Source organism: Berghia stephanieae, chromosome 6 (assembly GCF_034508935.2).
Source record: "Berghia stephanieae isolate SIO BIC M18660-M18661 chromosome 6, UCSD_Bste_1.3, whole genome shotgun sequence".
Lineage (NCBI taxonomy): Eukaryota > Metazoa > Mollusca > Gastropoda > Nudibranchia > Aeolidiidae > Berghia > Berghia stephanieae.
The window spans coordinates 20,009,273-20,026,772 of NC_088365.1; the positions used below are offsets into that span (position 1 = coordinate 20,009,273).

At 37.4% G+C, this 17,500-nt stretch overlaps 1 protein-coding gene across 5 annotated transcripts in view; it reads right to left on the reverse strand.

Moving 5' to 3' along the window:
* Window positions 1-17,500, reverse strand: part of LOC144974634 (potassium voltage-gated channel subfamily A member 1-like) — a 43,715-nt gene that overhangs the window by 23,126 nt on the left and 3,089 nt on the right. For 4 of the 5 annotated variants that reach the window (XM_078917705.1, XM_078917703.1, XM_078917701.1 and 1 more), the window contains exons 1-3: window positions 14,305-14,338; window positions 11,539-11,686; window positions 148-1,891 (exon numbers count right to left, since the gene is read on the reverse strand). In XM_078917705.1, the coding sequence (XP_078773831.1) occupies window positions 148-1,723 (1,576 nt within the window). In that variant the 5' untranslated portion in view covers window positions 1,724-1,891; window positions 11,539-11,686; window positions 14,305-14,338. Of the gene's footprint in view, window positions 1-147; window positions 1,892-11,538; window positions 11,687-14,304; window positions 14,339-17,500 lie in introns of those variants that run through there. The other variant, XM_078917702.1, reaches the window with a different exon arrangement.

Below are 17,500 nucleotides of genomic sequence, written 5' to 3' on the forward strand. Positions count from 1 at the left end.
ATTATCCTATTAAGTCATTCAAACTGGTTTGATTGCACTAAGGCACTAATATAAAAGGCAATTATGGTTATCAATAGTTAAGCGTAATATTTGAATATTTGAATATTTGGAGAAAAAAAAGTCAAAGTACGAATCTGACACCTCTACCTGTATAGTGCCTGTAGTAGTTGTTGAAGTTGGCGACGATCACAGGAACGGGAAGAGCGATTGCCAGAACGCCAGACAACACACAGAAGCTACCGATGACTTTTCCCATGACACCAATTGGATAGTAGTCTCCATAACCGACTGTCGTCATGGTAACTATAGCCCACCAAAAGGCTTCAGGGATTGACGTAAACATACAATCCTCTTGACCAAGTTCAGCATAGAAAATGGCGCCCGAAAATATCACAGTCGCTATGCCCATAAATAGAATAAACATACTCAATTCACGTATGCTGGTTTTCATAGTTTTCCCAAGAATCTTTAAACCTTCGGAGTGTTTGCTGAGTTTGAAAACACGACCAACCCTTATCACACGTAGAATACTGAGGACAGAACTTTTGTGGCTCCCTCCGCATGTATCTGAAGTGAGTTTGATGATGAGGAAGACAAAATAGGGTGTTATGGCGATGAAGTCAATCCAGTTTATAGATTCCTTTATAAAAGCCATTTTGGAAGGACAAACGCAGACTCGAACCAAAAACTCAAACACAAAGAATGTTATACAACAACTTTCAGCTATGAATAAAGGTTCGACCCATTTGTTTACACTGACAATTGTCGTACTGTTGTCATCATTTTTAATAGTTAAATTCATACAGTCCGCGCTTTTAAACTGAGGAAGTGTCTCAACACAAAATGTTACAACTGAAGCTACGATGAATGAAATAGAAACACATGCAAAGATTTTGGATAGCCTTGAACTTTCTGGATATTCAACAATCTCCCATATTTTTCTCTTCCACTCTTTGTCTGGTAAAACAACATCCTGTTCATCTATGATATAGCCCTCATTTCTTTTGAAGTTGTCAATGATATGACCACCCAGTCTATAAAAATGAACTTCGTTGAGAAAGATATCCATTGGAACTTCAAGCGGCCTCTTTAGTCGTCCACCACTTTGATAATAATACAGAATAGCCTGAAAAGTAGGTCGATGCCTGTCAAAAAAGAACTCTTGTCTGCCGGAGTCCCAATATTTTGCCCGCGCTTCGGGATCTCCAAGAAGAGTATTTGGCAGTCTGTCTAAAGTTCTCAGCTGGGTTTCGAACCTGAGGCCACTAACGTTTATCACGACGCGTTGACATCCCTCTTCCATGCAGTCATGGTTTTCGGATAGGTGTTCTATACATGATTTATTGTAGGAAGAGGCGATGTCCACGTCATCGGGATGAAGTAAATTTTTAGTGGTGATAAGAGGTTGGTGGGCCTCAGAGCTATGGTTGTTGTTCGTTTCTGTGAACACTCCACGCTTGCTGTTGCTGTAACTGCTAATTCGTTCTGTAGCTGTAGCGGTGCTGGGGTTTCGGCTATGGCCATACTTGCCGCCTCCCTTGCTAAACTCGTTGAGAACAATTTCGTTCAGACCTGACCGTTGTGACCCAGAGTATCCGCCTAGGAACAAGGGGCGGTAACTCGAATGTTCCGTCACCGTGTGGCGGCGTTGCGGACGAGGCGACGGTTGGCTGGTTAAAATTTGAGGGTAAGGGTCGGCCCCCATATGGGATACGAAGTTCATTTTGAGGATGGTATATTTTCACAACACCAGCATCTTTTGTAATGATAAAAACAGAGCTGTTGGTAAACGCTGGGGTGTTGTTTTGTAGTTAATATAATGTCTTCATTTTCTTATTGCATCTAGGCGGAGCCGCTTCTTCTGGGGATGACCGGCTTCATCCATTATTTCCTGTATTGGAGATTACAACAAATTGGAATGAAATTAATATTGATATGATATACGACGATATATATATTATATATATATATATATATATATATATATATATATTATATATATATATATTATCAGCACGTATGACACCCCACTTCAATAAAAAGTGAGTTCTTGCACTGATACATAACCCTTTCCTTACCAGCCATTTTCAGGATTTTCCCCAAAACTTCACTCCCAACTAACACAAAAAAATTATTTTTTATCACTCAAACACAATAGCAGTAAGTTCTTGCGATACATAATTTCTTTAACGAAACATGCTCAACAACACACTGTTCATTATCTTTAAACTTTATGATGTACAGAAGAAATTTGAATACGAAAAATGTTGGTTGTATCGTCACGAATGTGGCGATTTTCCAATAGTTGGTAAGGACAGGGTTAAGCCAGTAGTAGCACTAACATGTATGGGACAAAGATGACGCCTGTAAAGCGTTATTTCAATTTTCCATTAATAGTGAATCAACACTGTGACCAGACTTGGGTGGAATGAGAAAATGTGAGTTAAGAGCTCACAGCGGGACTTGGACCCCGAAGCTGCAGGTCGCGAGTTAAGTGTCGCACCACAAACTAGAGAGTGCGGAAACATCAGCCGAAATTGACTTTAGGGATGAAATCAGGTAACTACGTTAAATATCTTTAATTCATTTTTTTAAAAGCCATTAAGCTATACTATCGTCTGCAGTTTGATTAAACGTTTCCAAGAAACAGCTGTTAAAGAGAATTAATGCATGTATCAATGTTAAGGGTGAGCAATTTGAGCATCTGTTATGATTATTACAGTCGATTCCACAACCCGTGCGCACGCATTGACGTGGACATCTTCATAGCCTTCTGATGGATTTTAATGACAATTGGATTCAGTAGTCTGATGTCACGCCGCCCGGCAAAGGCGGCCATCTTATTTCTAAACAAAGAAAATCATTACTTTTTATTCTTCATGATGGCTACAACTTTTCATATGCCTTGTGATCATAATGTGTACAAGTCAAAACATGATCAAATTTATGGGGTTTTTTTTCCCTCGGGATACGCTTTTTATGCTCGCCGGAGAAATATTTCATACGGGCGTCCGCCATTGTTCCGATAGTTTAGAGCCAGTGTTACTAAGTTACCATGCGTCATTAGGAAGGAAGTGACGTTACGACTGTTGCCTTTTGTTTTGTTTTTTTAATCGGTTACAGTTCCAAACTTAAGGATTTTTCCTCTTTGCGGTATATAAAAAAAAACGAAGGGTCTGGGATGAGTGAACATTTTGATGTTTTAGAATACAATGTTATACACATTGAATTCTGTTATGATAACGGTCACTGAATGCGCCCAAAGGCTTGACCAGGGTTTTAAATTTCACGAGATTCATGTGCACTACTCATTAACATTGGCATCCAGGGTTCAAAATGACAGTAAATTATATACTTTGTGCACACTAGACATAAATAACTGGAGCGATCTACATTCATGTTTTCGTCCAACCAGGTCATCAATCACATGATTTGTTGCTGTCCAACGATTGGATATTTCTTAACAAATGTAAACACGCTGCTTTGTTTACAAATGTTATAAACATACCCATGTGTCAAGCTGAACCAAATGACCAATCGTGATGTTAGATAATTAAAAATCTGTGAACACTTTTCACATTTTTCCATGTGACCAATGACCTCGAGCACATGGAAAGTTAATATAGATCATGCCCATTAATTAGTTGAAAGCCAGAGGCGTAGCCTCCTGTTATGACTTTTCCATTCATAAAAACAGATTTAAAACATGGATTAAACATGCACTTTTGTCACAAAGAGGTAGGAAAATTTACAAGTATTTCTCCAGAGAGGCGAAGCGAGGAATTCTTTTTCATGGCATGCGGCAAATAGCAATTTGGCTCACAATCAGGAACTCAGAGAGGAGAGGTCAAATTAATAATCTTTTAAGTCATCTTAATTATGCATCGCTTGTATTTAAAAACTGCGGTTCCTTTGAAAGGTTGTTCTGTACAAAACTTACATGGAATCAGGTGTTATAGATACTTCGAAGTTGATGTCACTCATGCCTTTCTTATTGCATTTTGCCATCCGCGTTTATGAGTAATTCTCACTAAACTGTATTAACCAGACTATAAATGATCGTGGTTATACACAGTTTTGTGTTTTGGTCCGTTATACTTCCGGATGGCAATGTTGTGAACTTCTTAGCCAAGATCATACTATCTATAGAAGTTTACATTCAGTGATATTTTACATTAATACATTCAAACCGCCCCCCCCCCCCCCCCCCCCCCCCCCCCGAAGTGAACATAATTCAAGAATGGTGAACACGTAGCGTACTGGATGGGTGACCAGTGGGATTTCCTGACACATCTTGCCCGACCTTTCTGAGTTGACTTGCTCAACAGTTGGTCGAGTGTTAAGACTTTGTGAAAGGCATTTCTTCTCGTCCTATCGGAGATGGGCGTTTTGTTTTGTGGGGGTGGGGGGGGGGGGAGGGATGGTGGTGTTTTTGTTTTTTTTTTTTTTTTTTTTTACATCAATGTCTTTGTCCGAAAATTGTATAAGCACCTAATGGGCTGCTTGTGTCGTCCAATACGGCCGTTGTCCACCAAGGAAGAGATTAAGTATAAACGTTGTGAAGTACTAGATAAATGCTATCTATAATTAAACTGCCCAAAATTATTTGCTAAGCTATAGTCTACCACTGAATGCAACTTTGTTTAGATTATTTACCCACGGAAAAGAGAATCAGCACACCATTACTGTAAATATTTTAAAGTTTGAGTAATAATTCATTGCAAGCGATGAGAAGATCAAAGGAATTCGGCATTGTGCAAAAACGATTTGGTCAAACACTGTCATTATTATCATTATTATTATTATTATTATTATTATTATTATTATTATTATTATTATTATTATTATTATTATTATTATTATTATTATTATTATTATTATTATTATTATTATTATTATTATTATTATTATTTCTGTTGCTGTTCTTGTTAAATTCATCAACATCTCATTTATCATATTACCATCGTCATTATTTTTTATTACTTATCATCATAGAATTAAACGAATGAGAATACGTACGAAGCCTAAAAAGTGTCCACCAATGAAAGCATTCAGCGCCATTTTGTTGTTGGCTGAGAATGTAGTAATTACCATTCATTCGGTATCTATGTCAACATAACGACACAAGAAAAACAACAAACAATATCAAAATCCACAATAAAATGTTTCAGAACTGTTGCGTATATTTATGGCACAACGAAGCTGTCAAAAAATGAAGTTAGAGAATGTGTGTAATCATGTATTATAATAACTTGTAATGTGTTTTCCAACCACCACATCATCTATACTACAACCACCACCACAATATCATCACTAACACTACTACTACAACCACCAGCCCCACATCATTATCATTACCACTACTACTACACCACCACCAGCACATCATCATCACTACCACTACTACAATCACCACACCCACATCGTCATCACTACCACTACTACCGCAACCACCACCACCATATCATCATCATTACCACTACTACCACAACCACCACCACCACTACTACTACAACCACCACCACATCACTACCTCAACTACTACAACCACCACCACAATAGCATCACTACCACTACTACTACAACCACCACAACCACATCGTCATCACGACCACTACTACTACAACCACCACCATATCATTACCATTACCACTACTACTACAACCACCACCACCATACCATCATCATTACCACTACTACCACAACCACCACCACCACTACTACTACAACCACCACCACATCACTACCTCAACTACTACAACCACCACCACAATAGCATCACTACCACTACTACTACAACCACCACATCCACATCGTCATCACGACCACTACTACTACAACCACCACCATATCATTACCATTACCACTACTACTACAACTACCACTACCACCATATCATTACCATTACCACTACTACTACAACCACCACAACCACATCGTCATCACTACCACTACTACTGCAACCACCACCACCACCATATCATCACCATTACAACTACTACTACAACCACCACAACCACATCATCATCACTACCACTACTACTACAACCACCACCACATCATCATCACTATCACTACTACTACAACTACAACCACCACCACATTATCATCACTACCACTACTACTACTGCAACCACCACCACCATATCATCATCATTGAAATATTTTTTTTTAAAATTGAGCTTTATATAGTGCAATATCTACTAAATGTGCTCAAAGCGCGTTACAAGGGGTCCCTGGTCAACATTTAACATGTAGGACGGGACATGACGCCTGTTAGGCGATATTACAATTTTTCGGACAAAGACAACTCTGTTAACGGCCAGGTACTCATTTTACACCTGAGTACGGTGAGAGAATGTGAGTAAAGAGCCTTTTCCAAGGACTCAACTATGCGCCGAGCGCGAGGGTCGAACCCAGGACCTTCCGATCCGGAAGCGAGTGTCATACTACTAGACCACATAGCCGCATCATTACCACCACTACTACAAACACCACCACCACATCATCATCACGACCACTACTACTACAACCACCACCACCACCACCATATCATTACCATTACCACTACTACTACAACCACCACCACATCATCATCACTACCACTACTACTACAACTACAATCATCACCACCACCACATCATCATCACTATTACTACTACAACTACAACCACCACCAACACCACATCACCTCACTAACACTCAGTACTACAATCACTACCATTAGGTTTTGGAGCTTTACTTCATTTGAAATAAGGAAACTTCGGAATTGTATTTGGCATTGTGTTTATATATCATAATATAATTCTAATCAGTTATCTATTTAGAACTAGATACTATACAATATGTATGCCAAATACCACCCCAATTCCCCTTTTATTGTGTGCGGGAATTCCTCTTTCGGCATTGAAATTGAGTGTGAGAGAGTCATCACTACACACATAAACAACAGAAACAATTTAAAAGATCAGCGCTTGTTTACTATAGTAACGCGATTCCCAGCCAACAGCAAAATGGCGGATATTTTTCTCATCGAGGCCGCTGGTTGGTTAGCCAATAAGAGCACCGTACGGTTTCCATTGGGTAAATTCCTTGCTTATCATACATCTTTATTGGCACATCTGTATGTTTCAGCCATTTCAGACACTTGTTGCTGGGTGGGGTTTCTACCTCCCATAGTGGGCAGGGAGGTACTTATTGTGTCTTCTATCCCCCTATATTGTTTTCCAACTTGCATTCTGTCTTTGTCTTGGAATGAGATTGCTTGGTTTTGTCCTGGCCCTGGTCGGGGTCCTGGCTGGGAGGAAGACAGTCAAATGCATAGTTATTGTTTTGGGAGATGATATTTTTTTCCTTGTAAATCATCTCTCTGTTATATATTATTATATTTGTTATAATTTATAATGTAAGCATTTGAGTGTGTTTCCTCTTAGTGGGGGCCGTGCATGTGTCCGGATGAGACTTATTGGTGATCTCAAACTAAGTACATTGAAGATATGCTCTTGGAATCTACATCTGATCCTTATTTGTTCCCAGTTCTTCTTTGTCTTACTTTTTCTTGGATGCTTTAATTGTAATTCTAGAACTTTTTACTACCCCATTTTCTTCCTTTTTACTGGCGCTGATATAACCTAAATGTGTTGTAAGCGCCGTAAAACCCTTAAAAACAAAACAAACAAAACAGACACTTGTTGCAAAACATACGATTATAATTAAACATTGCATATAAACTTGTGTTACGCCTTTGCGACCAAATAAGACAATTAAACACAAAAGCACATGTCATAAGCTTTCATGCATTCAATCAAATCCATTCAAATTGACAACACATTCATATATCAAAGAGATAAATGCACTATCTTTTGATATGGCTCTAAATAAACACCAATTATTGTTGAATCAAATGACATGGGAATATTTGAGCTATCTACTGCAAGTATTAAACTGCAATGACTACATGCTAATTCACGGATGAATTGTTACAGCGAAACTCGAAGAAAAAATTATTGCTGTCCTCGTGGTTTCTTCCAAGAACACAAATAATCCAGGAGTTTAAAAAAATGTTTTAATATTGAGCTTTATATAGAGCAATATCCACTAAATGTGCTCAAAGCGCTTTACAAGGGGTCCCCGGTCAACAGCAACATTTAACATGTAGGACGGGACATGACGCCTGTTAGGCGATTTTACAATTTTTCGGACACAGACAACGCTGTTAACGGCCAGGTACTCATTTTACACCTGAGTACGGTGAGAGAATGTTAGTAAAGAGCCTTCTCCAAGGACTCAACTATGCGCCGAGCGCGAGGCTCGAACCCACGACCTTCCGAGCCAAAAGCGAGTGTCATACCACAAGACCACATAGCCGCACTCTCTTCCGAGAAAACAAATATTTCAGGAGTAAACCGCAGTGATAGTGGTTATAATAAGAATAATAATAATAATAATAATAATAATAATAATAATAATAATAATAATAATAATAATAATAATAATAATAATAATAATAATAATAATAATAATAATACGGGTAACTACTTTTAAAAAGTGCAACATGTTCAACACGGAACTGTCTGGGCTAAATTCTGTTGTCGTTCGTTCTATTTTCTTAGCTGAAGTCAATTGCCAGATTAAAAAAAAAAAAATATCCTCAATTAATTTTGGTTACCTTAATAGTTGATTGGTTTTATGTCAAGATGTAGGTATGGTGATCATCAATCTAACTTTAAACTTTATAATATTCTTAATACATATTGTTGCTTTTAACTTTTATTCCGAAAAACCACTGTTTCATGGCTTGACGAGAGAGAAGAAAAGAAATTAATGAAAAACATCTGGCAGATATTTCTATTATGAGCACTTGCGTCAAGTAATTGGATTCAGTAGTCTGACGTCACGCCGCCCGGCAACGACGGCATCTTGGTTCTAAATAAAGAAAGTAATGTCTAGAACCTTTCATATGTCTTGTGATCAGAATGTATAAAAGTCAAAACAAGATCATATTTATGTTTTTCTCCTCTGGATACACTTTTACGCTCGTCGGAGAAATATTTCATAAGGGAGTCCGCATTGTTCCGATAGTTTAGAGCCAGTGTTACTAAGTTACCATGCGTCATTAGGAAGGAAGTGACGTTACGGCTATTGAATCATATTAACAAAAAAGACGTTAGTTAAACATCTATGACTTGTAACATTAACATCTGTGGCCGTATAGTAGTATTTCAATGTCAAAAATTATTAATTGTTTTTTCCTTCCCTTTTCTCAAAGAATTGACAAAATGCCGAAAGTGGAATTCAAAGCCGGGGTCACCGACTGGCCATATTGCGTAAATTTAATCTTGATTGATTGCAAAGCATGGCCGACCTTGGGTAGTTATAGCAACCTTTGTTGTGTATGCCTACCGGATTTGGTGGTCTTCCACTTTTTTTTGAGAACATTGATGCTATACGTTGAGGTAAAATACTCACAACATCCGCAAGCCGGATATAAGTATCACAAATACACTAAAACCATGTGTAGCCTCGAGCTTTTATAGTCTAATCGACACAATTTAGTGAGAACTAATCATTAAAATGGCACTCTAAAAACCGCAATAAAGAGCTAAGTGGCGTCATTATCGTCCCTTCTATATGATCACTTTACTTTGAAACACGGCATTTGCGTAATACATGCCGTCAAAATTTGTAAACAGTGTATAAATGTCACTTATAATCCGGTGGATGGGTTTATTTCCTCGGGTATGCATGAAATGTATTGAAGCCTTACATTTTGTGAGCATTTATCATCATGTTTTGGATAACCTTTTGGAATGGAGCAAATTGGGGGTTTATAATTTTGATGGTGAGATTAGTTCTCACTAAACTATATCAACCAGACTTTAAATGTTTAAGGTTCCACTCGGGTTACACATCTTAATCTTTGGATATATAGTACTTACGGTTTTTCTGGTCAAATTGAAAAAAAAAATCATTCGGCAATGTAACACAGTTATCATAAATGAAGTTGGCAGTAACAAACATTCACACACACACACACACACACACACACACACATACATTCACACACACACACACACACACACACACAATGAACAAATGGAGACAAAAATCTTGTGTCGAAATAAACAATAACATTGGACACAGTTTATTTTACAACCATCAAAGCCAGATATCTCAATGTCTTGATTGTAATCAATAACAACGTGAAAATGAATGTAAGCTTCAATTTAATATACAAAAACAGATAAAATGAACGTATATTATTTCGTATATTAAATTGAAGCTTACATTCAATTTTACATTGTTATGATTTATTATTTCTTCGATCTTTGAGCAGCAACATTTAGACTGGTTTACATTGATTGTAATAAAGAGAGTCGCTATTCGACATACAACACGGCCTAAATTATGGGAGCGATCTATAGATCTATAGTGTTTGTTATTTTTTTTTTTTGCCATCCGCGTTTATGAGTAATGCTCACTAAACTGTATTAACCCGACTATAAACGTTCATGGATACACACAGTTTTGTGTGTTAGTCTGTCATACTTCCGGATGGCAATGTCATGAGCTTCTTAGCCAAGCGCATACTATCTATATTCATGTTTTCGTCCAACCAGGTCATCAATCACATGGTTTGTTGCTCTCCAACGATTGGATATTTCTTAAATGTAAACACGCGGCTTTGTTTACAAATGTTATAAACATACCCATGTGTCAAGCTGAATCAAATGACCAATCGTTATGTTAGATATCTAAAAAGCTGTGAAAACTTTTCACTAAGTGGGTCACTTTGAGTACAGTTAGCAATGTGACCAATGCCCTCGAGCACATGGACAGTTAATATAGATCATGCCCATGAGGTACGAGGTTTCAATCCAGCGATTTTTTGACTTTTTTTTTTTTTTTTGCAGTTTCCTGAGTCCATCAACCAGTGAATGGCAAACTGAGTCTGTTTGATATCATGGAAAGTACTTTGCGATAAACTTACCTCCTTTTCAAATGGTAGTGAACAAATTATTGCTGTCATTTTATTCAGAAAGCGGGATAAACTCCGGTGCGGCTATGTGGTCTAGTCGTATGACACTCGCTTTCGGACCGGAAGGTCCTGGGTTCGAGCCTCGCGCTCGGCGCATAGTTGAGTCCTTGGCATAGGCTCTTTGCTCACATTCTCTCACCGTACTCAGGTGTAAAATGAGTACCTGGTCGTTAACAGCGTTGTCTTTGTCCGAAAAATTGTAATATCGCCAAACAGGCGTCATGTCTCGTCCTACATGGTAACTGTTCCTGTTGACCGGGGGACCTCTTGTATAGTGCTTTGAGCACATTTAATGGATATTGCGCTATATGAAGCTCAATTTTTTTTCCCACGGAACACATGGCTCTTAATGACAACCGTTTAAGGATTACGATAGAAACTGAAAATTATGGACTTGACCGGAATATCAATGCATTTAGAGAAAATCGCCACAAGTTTAAACAAGTACACTGTGCAATTTCACCTTGACAAAACCAAACCGTATTTAAATAAAAACTTACCTTGGTATTAGACATTGCTGTGAATCCATTCTGAATACCACAAGTGTATACAACACAACATTCTCAAATTTGTACCAATTAATTTAATCCCACATTCTCTGACTTAAAAGAATTGTAGATATCTATCTAGTTCCTTTCTCGCTCTACACTGTTAATACAGATATTATAACTTTAAAAGCTTTACCTAGCATAATATATCATACTAACACATTAATAAGACCAGTGCTCCTTTACACCCGACAAAACATAATATTGCTTTTACTTTGGCAAGAAATATTTTGCTTCAAAAATTAATGAATTCAGATGGCCCTCAGCGTGTCAAAAAGGCTTCATACCGGGACTACAACATCTGACGCAAGAGATTCTTTACCAAAGCTGGGAATAATTTTAATTCATTGACAATTGAGGTAAAAAAAAAATGGTGATCAAAAAGTAAAAATGCGTTTTGTTAGTGTCGGGTAAAGTGTGCGATATAGTTTTGACGACTTCATTCAGTCCAATTATAAAATCTTCTATCATACGATTGGCACAACGGTTGTTTTTCACGCTTCATTGAACATCTTTACTAAAAATAGCATAAAGCAAAACGTTGTTTACCATTGTGGGACTATTTAAACACATTTTCTTCATTTTCTAAAATGTATTGACATAAACTAAAATATAATGGGCTATATAAAGCATTCGGCGGTCCCGTGAGCATTCGCTTCTCAAGCAAAGGGACCGAGATCGATCCCGGGTGCAGTCGAGATTTTTTTTTTCTGACCCTCCCTGTCCACCCAGCAGTGATTGGTTAGCTGGGTCTCGTAGATCTTCCGGGATAATCCACTGTCGGTGGACAACCGCGAGTGGTTTTTATTACTACTTCTTTACAGTACTTTTCAGGATACTGTTGATATTCAAGTTAAGTACATTTTGAAAGAAAACGAACGTAAAAATAGAAGCACCCGCAGTTAATGGACTATTTGGCTATTGTTTTGGTTAATATTTTGCATTATACAAAATATATAACATATTGTTATGTATCGATATCAATATTTTAGATGCCCTTTTACTATTCCTTTTTTTTCATATCATCATCATATCTTGTCGCGCCAGTGAGTCAGCCAGTCCCGGGCAGTCTGGTTGCATTCCCTCTGGTCAGCATTGATGCAGTGAGGTCCCAGCGAGCATTCGGACAGGATGTGGTCCATGGTCTGTCTGGGGTGACCGCATGGGCATTCAGTGCCCGGTGAGATTTTCCATTTAAAGAGGTTGGTGGCAGTGTTTCCCACCTTTGTTCTAGATCTGTTCAACGCCACCCAGTCTTTTCTCTTGAGGTCTGTGCCTGCTGGGAGCTTTTCTGTTGGGGGCTGGAGGGCATCGTTTGCTGTCTTGTCCCATTCTACCCATTTGTCCATCCGGAAGAATGCTGAGTGGTCTGGGTGAAGGATCTCTATTGCGAGGAAGCTTTTCCTTGATATAATATTACTATATTGATTTATATAATTATGTAAATATAATATTTTTATAATAGGTTCATTGATTCATTTTTGTAATTACCGTTTGCAAAACTAATTTTCTTATGGATGAATACAATTTATTTATCATTTCCTATTTATTTATTATTGATTATTATCTTTATCCAATTCTGACAATTTTATTGTATAATTACGATGCCCTTTTCTTAAATATAGCCAGAAAAAGTCTATAATATGTGCTTTAGACGTTGAAAAATTAAAACCATTTTCAACACAATAAACGGTTTTGAAATTGAGTAGGCCATAAGTGTTAAACACGAGAGCGCTTTCAAAGTTTATTGTTAAGAGTTTTTGACAAGTTGAGAATTGTTTTGATATATCTATAAATTAAAAAGTTCAGTCCAAAAATGAAAACAAAACATTTCGTCTTCTTAACCAGAGTCCTAATATCGCTTTTTGTGAGAATATAAATTAATAAAGACACATAAAAAAGTTCTAATTCGTTGGTCAGTGACCGTCTCTTTGTGACTCACCGCCTCAAATAAGATATCGGCATGAACAAGATGGCGAAAAAAAATATTTTAAGTTTAAAATGACCAGAAACATTATGTTTAGCAAAAAACATAGATCTTGAGTTTCACACGGATTATGATCATAAAATCAATTTTTCGCAGCCAAACAACCCCAACATAAAACCATTTTGAGGTGGCGGTGACATTAGTTCATTCTGTCAATGTGTGTATCAGGGCTGTAGACAGTATGCGCTTGACTAAGAAACTCATAACATTGCCATTCGGATGTATAACGTACCAACACACCCTACTATAGATAGTATGCGCTTGTTTAAGAAGCTCACAACAATGCCATCCGGAAGTTTAACGGACAAACATACAAAACAATGTGTAACCATGAAAATGTATAGTTTGGCTCAAACAGTTTAGTGAGAAGTACTCACAACATGGATGGCAAAAAAACAATAACAAAGATCTGATTGACGTCATCTTCGTTCTATTGTCACCGTGAACTTGTATACTCTGGTTAATACAGTTAAGTGAGAATTATTCATAAACCTGGATGGCAAAAACAATAACAATGACCCGAGTGACGTCAACTTCATTCTATCTATCGAGACTGTTATCAATAAAGTTATATGAGTTGAATATAATTATTGCTAGAATATAATCCATTTTAAGAGAATTCAGTTCACACATTACAAGCAACATGTCCTATAGAAATGATCTAAATACTCGTGTATCATATTGATGTGTAAATTAAATGTGTTAAGCCAGTGAAAACTGAAAACACACACAAGCAACACAACGACTGAATGGTCTTGTTTTGTTAATATATTTTTTAGTAGTAGTAAGTATAGCTAGTAGTCGTCGTCGTTGTACCAGAACAGAAAGCGAGACCCAAATGTAGGATATAATATAGAACACAGCTAGTTCCGATTGAATGAATGAATGGGTGCTATAATTTGTTAAGCAGATCCCTCGCGTGGAATAAAACATTATGGTTTGGTTGTAGAGCCCACAACACATTGCAAACAATAATATGACCGTTTCACGGAAATTATACTTTGTATTCATTACTTAGAATAATGATATATTGGTATATAGTTTATAATCTAATTGTATTCTAAGGGTTTGTTATTTTACAGTGGAATTCGTAGCGGTAAATTTTACCCTTGTTTTGCATTAATAGATAGAATGAAGTTGACGTCACTCGGGTATTTGTTATTGTTATTGTTTTTTTGTCATCCGCGTTTAATTCTCGATAAACTATATTAACCATACTATAAACGTTTATGGTTACACATAGTTTTGTGTGTTGGTCCGTTATACTTCCGGATGACAATGTTGTGAACTTCTTAGCCAAGCGCATACTATCGATATCATGATCACAAAATCGAAATTATTTTTGAGTCTCTTCAATGGTTTACAGCTAAACACAATGTATTGTGACAAACAACTTGTAAAACTCATGTTTTAGAAGTCTAACGACCTTTGCGACGCTTGAGGCGCTTGCGACACTTGTATGTCATATCATCACCAACGAAAACGAAGATAACACACAATTTACAGGAGAACAAGACACCTTAAGAGTCTAGAGACTGCAACTCTCTTGGGTAACAGAGCCCAGAAAATGACCAATTGAAAAGGGCATTGAACTAAGCCAATAGGCATGATCTATATCAAATTTCCATGTGCTCGAGGTCATCGGTCACGTTGCAAATTGTGCTCAAAGTGACCCACTTAGTGAAAAGTGTTCACAGCTTTTTAAATATCTAACATCACGATTGGTCATTTTGTTCAGCTTGACAAACGGGCATGTGCTTACAACTGTCAAAAACAGAGCAGCGTGTTTACATTTGTTAAGAAATATCCAATCGTTGGACATCAACAAATCATGTGATTGATGACTAGGTTGGACGAAAACATGAATATAGATCGCTCTCATTGAAAAGGGCATAAACTCAAGCCAATTTAAAAGAGCATTAAACTAAAGCCAACTGAAAAGGGCATGAAACTAAAGTCAATGGAAGCGATCTATATTCATGTTTCCGTCAAACCAAGTCATCAATCACATGATTTGTCAACGATTGGATATATCTTCAGAAATGCAAACATGCTGCTGTGTTTATGAAAGTTGTAAACATGCAATGTGTCAAGCTAAAAAAAAATGACCAATCGTGATGTTAGGTATTTCAAAAGCTGTGAACACGTTTCACTATGTGGGTCATATTTGAGAACATATTCCAATGTGACCAATGACCTCGAGCACATGGAAAGCAGCAAAACATTCTTTGTGAAGAATAGGGCAAACATTAAGCCGTCCTCAAATTGGATTCAGTAGTCTGGTGTCACGCGCCCGGCAACGGCGGCCATCTTGGTTCTAAACAAAGAAAATCATTACTTTTTATTCTTCATGCTGGCTAGAACTTTTCATTCCTTTTTCATATGCCTTGTGATCAGAATGTGTAAAAGTCAAAACATGATCAAATTGATGGGGGTTTTTCCTCTGGATACGCATTTAAGCTAGCCGGAGAAATATTTCATACGGGCGTCCGCCATTGTTCCGATAGTTTAGAGCCAGTGTTCCTAAGTTACCATGCGTCATTAGGAAGGAAGTGACGGTACGACTATTGAATCCTATTGGGTTAAGTAGTCTGATGTCACGTCCGCCCAGCAACCAGCAGTTTGGTTCTAAACAAAGAAAATCAGTACTTTTAATTCTTCATCCTGGCTAGAACATTTTCACATTTAATGTGATCAGAATGTATAAAAGTCAAAACATGATCAGATTTTTAATGTTTTTCTCATTGGATACGCTTTTATGCTCGTCGGAAAAGTAATTCATAAGGGCGTCCGCCATTGTTCCGATAGTTTAGAACCAGTTACTAAGTTACTTTGCGTCATTACGAGAGAAGTGACGTCACGACTGTTGAAGCCTATTACAACCTCGGTGGTAGAACGTATCTCTGTAGTCAAGAGGCCTTAGGTTCTGACTCAAGTTTCATAAAAGCTGATACTTTTTGGGTGATCTCTTTAATCTATTTTTCTGATTTGTTTAGCAGTGTATCATACACAACAACTATTCATATTCTAAACATAATATTATGTAAATTATGCTCCCGAACATTTCGTTATGTCCAACGGAATTGATTCGTGAGTTGCGTTTATTGCTCCATAACTCGGTCCGCGCTCATAGTATGCATTTCAATTGACTACCCGCGTTACACACACACACACACACACACACACACACACACACACACACACATACGTCCAATTTTAATTGTAAATGCCATTGTTTTGACGGTCACCAGCTTGAGTTACAAAATAACATATATTATAATGTGACCCACCACTTCAAAACGGTATTACATCACGGTGTGTCTTGATTTCTTTCTCGTTCATAATGAATGCTAAGCTCAACTCATAATAATTGAGTTAAAATAATTACCATCATTGAGGAGAGTGAGTTTTGTTTCTTAAACCCCAATTAATTCACTTATCGAGTAAATGCGGTTGATATTTGATTCAGTCCTTTGATCAATGTCTGAGTGAGTAAGAATAGGATTCCAAAGTCATGACGTCACTTCCTCTTAACAACGCGTACAGCAATCAAATAAATTGCTTGTCACATGGTATGCACATAGATAGAGCGCATTTACACTCTATCTCCCACAGCTGAATGCGCTAATTCACATTGTTTTTTCCCCACAAAATTTACAAAAAGTAAGCCATGCAAAACCAAATCTTATTAAAATTACAATCACCTGATATTATGTGCCCTTTTATGAATAGATAACAATGGTAAAATGGAAAACCCGTGTTTTATTGACAAAGGGGAAATCCGAAACGTGCACATCAACTGTCTTTGTTAATTAAATTGAAGTTTTCATTCCATTTGACCATTGGTATTCATTTTTTTTTGTTTCAAGCAGCAATATTTGCATTATCCTTTATGATTAGCACTCTTAAAATATCCGTCGCTGCCTA